The following is a 7,621-nucleotide window of genomic DNA, read 5'->3' on the forward strand; positions in this document are numbered from 1 at the left end:
CGGGGGCGGTGAGGGGAAGAAAAGGCGGAGAGAGTTAGCAGGAGAGAGAGAGAGACTGAAATCAGGGGAAAATGAAGAGGAAGAAGTTAGGGTATAATAGATCAGACTTATTTGCGACGACATTGTCGTCGCAAATAAATTTAAAATGTCGTCGCAAATATTCCACATCTGAAATTATTTGCGACGACATATTGTCATCGCAAATAATCATTCCACCGCGTTTGTTCTTGGTCAAATGTGTATAGCTTATTTGCGATGACAAAGAGAAAACATCGTCGCAAATAGAGTGATATTATTTGCGACAACACGTGTCATCGCAACTAATAAGATATTGTCGTCGCAAAAAATGGATTCCCTTTGGCGGCAAAAATCCGCGCCATTGGAAATTGCGCGCCTAAACTATTTGCAATGACATTGAACTTATTAGCGACGACATGCTTAATTTATTTAACGGGGATTAATTACGACGACATGTCGTCGCAAATAATGAAATATTTGCGACGACATATGTCGTTGCAAATAATATCATCGCAAATGACCTTTATTGTTGTAGTGTCAAGCATCAACCACATCTGCACGACCTCAGCCACCGTTTCAAGGCCCACAAGTCTGACGACCAACCAGTGGCGGTGCTAGACTCTGGCCATAAGAAGAGATCCCAAACTTGAAACCCTAGCCACAAATTTTATTCAAATTCGTGGTTATTTACTTTTGAAATTGTAGAATTATCCTTTTCAGAAATTATCTTCGCGTTATTCATTTTTCTTTCCTAGGCTGAACTTTCCTGTTGATCAGGAATTTTCTCAGTAATATATTTATCCAGAGTTTTATTCTAAAAAATAAAAATAATAAAAAAACAATAGAACTTAAATTATCCTCCTTTTATTCCGTTTAAGCTGTGGATCTATATTCCTTGTTATTACAGAGCTAAATTTGAGAAGATTATAGTTTTCAACAAAAGCCGAGATTGAAGATTTTTGCTCAGTAAGAGTAGCTCTATTACAGCGATATAATTCCATTCACCATAGACGCTTTCAGAAATTTCAAAAAACAACACTTTTGTTTAAAAAGATAAAGGCTGGTCGAGACAAAGATAAAGATTAAAGGGACAGAATATAATATAACCTAACAAAAGCTGAAAAGAAAAAAAAAAAATCTATGAACCACATGTTTTCTCATGGATGTACACCGTACGTGTTGCTCGTGAAATAATTGAACTTCAAATTAAACGACAACAACCTCTATTAAACTCTCTCTTTTTTTTTTGCTTGAAAAATTATACGTCTAGTACCCTTCATATATATTACTTGGTCTGACGCTTATATTTATAATGTTCCTCTCTGGCTTTGGTTTTATCGCGAGTTTATTGGGCGTGTTAAGACCAATCTAGCTATAGTGCGGCAACTGTAACTACTTTATCTTAATGAGATTTTATGGTTCAACAAAATGCAAGTGGGCATTAATTTCTTAATCCGATAAAAGAAAATTATGGGGTAAATTTAACGATCCAATTAAATTATGTGCTTATGAAAGAGGATTATTATGTAAGCCTATTCAGAGAAAACAAGCCTAGCTTTCAATTATGTTTAACATTTTTTTTTTCCTTTTGTCGCTTAAAGAAAACCTGGGCCCTTACTCAACAAAAAGAATACAGGGTAAAGTTAAAAGTTATAATTAAAGTTAACAAAGCAAAATCAAGTAATAAAAGAGTAAAAAACTGAAAGAATAATAAGACATCACTTTTTTTTTTTGTTGTTGTTGTCGATTTTCTTTTTCAATTTATTTTTTCCAGAATATATGTAGCATAATGGATAGAGTAAGATTTTACCGACTTAATCTGAACAGAAGACGAGACTCAACAGTCTAAGTCCACTTGAAGAAACCCAAGAAAGGTGAGAATCCCCAAATTGGAGAGAAAACACTTGAACTTTAATATTAATAATCAAGTTCTGACTATCACAATAGCTAAAGTGGCTATTTATAGCTCACACAAAAAATGATAACAAAATACTTACTAAGAGAAACGACATACTAAAAACAAAACTAAATTAAATTACTAAGGTAGTACAAAAGACAACCTAAAGTATTAAAAACGACTATTTATAGAAGCTTCGCAATTTGACGTACGGCATATCATAATAAGATCGTATGGTTGAACAACATTCAAAAAGGTAAGTGATTTCGTTTGAGAAGCTTGTAGATTGATTATGCCTTGTATTTTTGCTTCAAACTTTTTATGCATGATAAATTAAAACACACTCAACTTTGCAGAATTATTTTCTAAATCAGTAGCTATATATGTACATATATGATTTCTATAAGGTTTAAATATAAATTCTCAAATATAGGTTCTTTACTTCGAACGAAGTAATTACAAATTTAAAATTCAATTTTTCTTAGCTAGGGTAGAACCCACTTTCTCTTTTTGCTAAGAATAAAGTATGCCATATTGCATACTTCACTTTTTCTTTTTTTGGAAAGAAAGCGTATTGAATACTACATTCTTTTCAAGGTTGGATATAAATAGAGTGATACCAAATTGCTTAGATCTCCACAATACAAAAATTACATTTGATTTCATAATATATAGTTCCCTCACTAGCTTACATATTTTGAGTAATAATATTTCCACGCAGCTTAGTTATGAATACCAAAGGAGCTTCTGGGTCAGCAAAACCAGCAGATGCAAAACCAGCTGGCTCAGCAACTAATAATGATGCTCCGAAACCCAGCCCCTTCAAGATAAGCGACGAGCAGATCAAGGAGCAAATTTTTAAGGCTCATGGTAATGACGGGACGTTAGCTGCCGATTCTCTCTTCCCTATCGTTGTAAACATCCTTAAGCGTTCAACCCAAATTGTTGATGACCTTGTCAAGGTATGTATTGATAAAATCTCACTTCTCGAACTTTATGTACAATATATATATATATATATATATATATATGTCATGAGTAATATGTAGGGAGAGCGAGGCTAACGTACGTGGCGGAGTTAGAAAAATAAGTCACGAGGGGGGGAATATTCATGATTTTGAGGGGTGGGTGAAGATATAGTTTTAAAACATTCAGGAGGAAAAAACTACAAATTTTTACAAAATACACATGCAAGTTTAAAAAGAAAAAAATTCAAGTGGAGCGGCCGGAGACCATCACCTTGTGTCATTCTGCTGATTTCAGTTAAAAATATATATTACACATATATATACATGTATTAAAATCTAATATCACTTTGTGAATATGTTTTAGGGATATGCCAAAGTACCTCCGGCGAAGACTGAGGATACCCAGAACGTCCCCACCGCCAATATCAATATACCGATTTGCACTCTTAAGGACATTCGTTTTGAGGTCATTTCTTATAATAAGTTTTTCTTTAGAAATGTTCAGTCATTATTATTAGTTGTTGTTTGATGAATTTGTAGATTCAAATTTTGTATCCCTTTTCAAGCTCTCCATAATATTACATCATAACATATAAAATAAAAACAATGTCTTGTAATTAAAACGTCCATTTAATATATTGTTTTTATCATATACGTGTGGCATTTTAACTGATATTTAAATAATAATAAGGCTAGGCATATACCATGAATATATTGGTCTTGGAACAGTTGAACTTTTACTTGCAACTTTAATGAGCAATGAAATTGCAGCTATCATGTTGCAAGGATCCACAACCGGAAACGGCACATGAAAGAACACTGAAAATACTCACAAACCTAAAAGCCTATTCATGGGACGCGACAGCGGTGTTGACGCTAGCGGCCTTTTCCTCGGAATTTGGGGATTTCTGGCTCCTCGTTGAGCTTGAGAAATCAAACCATAACAATCTGAGCAAATCATTGGCAATCTTAAAAGGCGCTTCAAACCTTACCAGTACTGCTGAGATACTTCAGGCGCGTAAAACCGCAGTAATCGCACTTAATGATCTCATCAAGGATACACTAGAATTGACGGACATCATCTTCCAATTGGAGAATCTTTCTTCTGACTTTCCAATCGAGATAGCAAAAATACCAAAAGAAACAGATATCTATTGGATTATGATAGCTGTCATTGCATGCGGGTCTAAGGTTGCAATTCTCACAAGTACTGAAGAGTAAGTTATATATATAAATATATATATATATATAGGAAAATTTGAAGTTTAACCATTGTTTCTTCTAACTCTATTATTTATGCCACTACACAAAATTTTAATGCCAATACACAAAATAACGTGCAAGTTATAAAAAAATAACCTGTAGATTACGAAAAATAACTTACAAATTATCAAAAATAACCCGTAGGTTTTGAAAAGATAACTTGTATGTTAGTAGTAGCATGAGATAAATTTATAATACTACTTTAATGATGACTTTTTTGGTTTTCTCTATATATATTCTCCAAGCCAATTTTCCATGCATGCTTAACTAATTAATATAAATTTTTGTACAACTTTTCACAAGAAAATAATTGAATTCAAATGCAGTAGTAAATGCGTTTGTAAATCACAATCGTGGCTGCTTTCATTTCAGGATCAAGCCACTCGATCTGTCCCCCTACGCTGACAAAATTAAAGCCGTCCTAACCACACGGAAGGGAAAATTAACCGACTTACTTCTGAAGAAAGGTTCGTTTTCTAATTAACACGATTAAAATATAATCATATTCCAATGAAATCTTGTTTCTCTGAAATGATATTAATTAACTTTAATTAAACTATACGGGTACAATTTAATTAATTACCATAGTTTTGTCATTTTCTGATGATACGTCGTACAAATTTCGACAAATAAATTAGATCTCGTGCACGAGCAAAATAAACTTTTCCACGTGCTAAGATGGTGAATAAAATTTTAATGTTGCAGCTGAGGGAGCTTTCTATTCTGACCTCGTAAAAGTCTCCAAAATTCGTACAAAAGACCCGGAGTTTCTTGCTAAACTCTTCTTCGGCAAGGATTATGCTGATGACAATGCGAAGCTTATAATTGATGAATCAAACAATTGTAACAAGGTTTGAAACATCAACTTTTGAGATATAATTTTCCTCATCATCCAAGTAATCTCTTCGTTTGGCCTTTGTCTTTTATTGATTTTATCTTTTAAGTAAAAAAAACCAAAAGAAAAAAAAAAAACACACACACACACACAGAGTAGTTGTACTCTATTGGATATTCATGGCTTGTTTGGTGGTAGCATTTTTTTGTATTTTGCTTTGATTATTACAAAATCGAAGAGTGAAATGAAAAGTGCAGTTACGTTTTTATTACAATTGATTTTTTTTTTTTTAAAAAGATATAGGGCCCATTTGCAAAGTGTATTTAAGCTCATGATTTTGATTCTACTATAATATTTTCCGCTTATAAAGAATTTGCGAAGTGTATTTAAGCTCATGAGTTTGAATTCAAAACCACCAATGGATCTCTAACAAAGTTCCCGTCAATAAATCAAAATTAATGATTTGAACGGGTGAACTAAATAGGCCAGAATAGTTTATTTATCAGGTTATTAGGGTTCACTCTAAAAGGTTAATTTATTAGCAGCAATAGGCGAAACACTTTTTAAATTCATCAGCCATTCTATGTCTTGTCAATGTTTCACATTTGGTGGCACACTTACAATATACATGAATACTTACCAGATGATTTAAATTTACAGGTTGTTCTCAATGTGCTCACTGATAAGACAAAAACTTTGTTTATCCTCGTTTCGTATCTTGACATATTTGATGATGATCTAGACATTCTCAAATTGATTCAAACCGAAAAAATAGCAAAAGACCAGAAGCTTCAAGAGCAGTATGGGATTGTTTGGATGCCAATTGTGGATGAGAATCAACCAGAATATTATCAGAAAATGGCCAAGGACATTGTAAACAGGGTGAGAACTAATAAAATGGAAGGTTTCGTCGTAAAGCCGGTTTCGCACCAAGCAACCCTAAAGTTCTTGAAAAAAGAGTGGAACTTCAAGGGCAGTCCCATTGTGGCTGTTAAGGATGAAGATAAAGGAATATATGTGAACCGTAACACCTTCTACACCATCTCCATTTTGGGCTTAGAGGCATTTCCCTTTGATAAACGGAAGGAAACTGAATTTATCAATGCGATGAAATGGATGATTCCTTTGTTCAAGGACTATTCTGATGTCGGAGACGACAAATTATCAACATGGGTAAGTCAATATTGTTTTTATCATGTGCATATATGATTAGAGAACTTGGTTTTTATTCTTAGATTTCTCTCATCAGTTTGCAAATGTAAGAAAGAGTTTGAAACACACTAAATTATCGGTTAGCTCATTAAAATAATTAATATGCAAAATAATCGAAAGACAAATTCATACAAAAACTCTCACTTTATCTCTTAAATTTTAAGTAACTCCATTTAACCCACTTTGTTAGAATTTTTAATAAACAGAAACTGGGAAAAAATTGTTAGTGCAATTACGGGATCTTTCTATTAGAATTTCTCGTAAAAGCAAATGGAAAAATAAACCACAGCATCACAGTCAAACCTTCTCCTTATTCTAAAAAAAAAAACAAAACGCTCCGTAATTTTTTACATATATTTTCAATTAACACAAATTCTAACGAAAATGGGGATAAATGAGACTCGTTTAAAATTTAAAAGGTAAAGTAAGAGCTTCTAACTAAGTTTGAACGACAAATTAGGGATGACGCTAAAGTACTTTTTATCGTTAGATTAATTTTTTTTCAATAGTTAGATCTGCAGCAAGAGCAGTTCAATTTGATGTATTATAAATTTTTACTACGGACCTGCATACATTTGACAATAGAAAAATTAATCCAACAGTTAAAAATACAAGTTGCCCCGGTTTTTTTTTTTTTTTTTTTTATTTGGGGGTTTCATATATTTGGATAGAGTATAGATATACAGATTTATGTGTATTCAATATTGGATTTATGAAATAGGTCAAAATGGAGAACAATTACATTTTCATCTTTGGAGGTAAAGATAAGACCGGCTGGGCCAAAGATATGAAAGAAAAAAGAGAGACCATGCTAAAAGTACTCAACCCAGACAGAACAAAGGGTACCTTTACAATTAAGCTTTTAGATGTGGAACAGAACTTGGACACTAAAGAGCGCTTTTGGAAGCGATTAGAAGGCCTCTTCATCACAAAGATTAACCATTATGACGACCGTCCTAAACAGCAAATCCAAAGGCTGTATTCCTACAAAAACGAAGAGCGTGGATGGTTTGCCCTTAACAAAGGAGATGAAACGATAATCGTCGGAAACCGGACGTCATTTTCGAAGATGATGGACGAGTTCGACAAATGGTCAGGGAAAATACGGCCGCAAGAGTTTGAGGTTGCCTTCAGAGACTACCATGAGAAGACTCTCACCACCCTTTGGGGCCAGATGAATTGTTCACGCGTCGACATTCCAAAAAATGCCCCCAAAGTGAAGGAGGGCATAAAGTGCCCCGAATGTGACCATGAGATGGAGATGTCCATCAGGTACAATTGCTGCCACAATTTTAGCAGGGTTATTCCCATTCTTCGCACCTAGGTTTTATCTGTTTCCAAATGTTTTATTGATTATAAAATATAGGGCACGTACATACTGGTGTGATTTTGTGTGTGTGTACGTGTGCAAGTTCATGTATTAATTGG

General features: G+C 33.7%; 1 protein-coding gene across 1 annotated transcript; it reads left to right on the forward strand.

The window, feature by feature from the left end:
- The first annotated feature begins 2,577 nt into the window (after positions 1-2,577).
- LOC21399396 (protein SIEVE ELEMENT OCCLUSION B) lies at positions 2,578-7,621 on the forward strand. The gene is made up of 7 exons (XM_010089474.2): positions 2,578-2,877; positions 3,248-3,349; positions 3,655-4,100; positions 4,519-4,613; positions 4,852-4,997; positions 5,642-6,154; positions 6,915-7,621. The coding sequence occupies exons 1-7, from the start codon at positions 2,644-2,646 to the stop codon at positions 7,515-7,517; spliced, it is 2,139 nt and encodes a 712-aa protein (XP_010087776.1). The 5' UTR covers positions 2,578-2,643; the 3' UTR covers positions 7,518-7,621.

Source organism: Morus notabilis, unplaced genomic scaffold (assembly GCF_000414095.1).
Source record: "Morus notabilis unplaced genomic scaffold, ASM41409v2 Scaffold81, whole genome shotgun sequence".
In the NCBI taxonomy this organism is placed as follows: domain Eukaryota; kingdom Viridiplantae; phylum Streptophyta; class Magnoliopsida; order Rosales; family Moraceae; genus Morus; species Morus notabilis.

Bases quoted from the DNA above. Each gene is read 5' to 3' on its own strand.
- LOC21399396 (XM_010089474.2), top strand. From the start codon at position 2,644: ATGAATACCAAAGGAGCTTCTGGGTCAGCAAAACCAGCAGATGCAAAA. The intron at 4,614-4,851 runs GTTCGTTTTCTA...TTAATGTTGCAG, and splicing joins CGACTTACTTCTGAAGAAAG to CTGAGGGAGCTTTCTATTCT. The intron at 4,998-5,641 runs GTTTGAAACATC...TTAAATTTACAG, and splicing joins AATCAAACAATTGTAACAAG to GTTGTTCTCAATGTGCTCAC.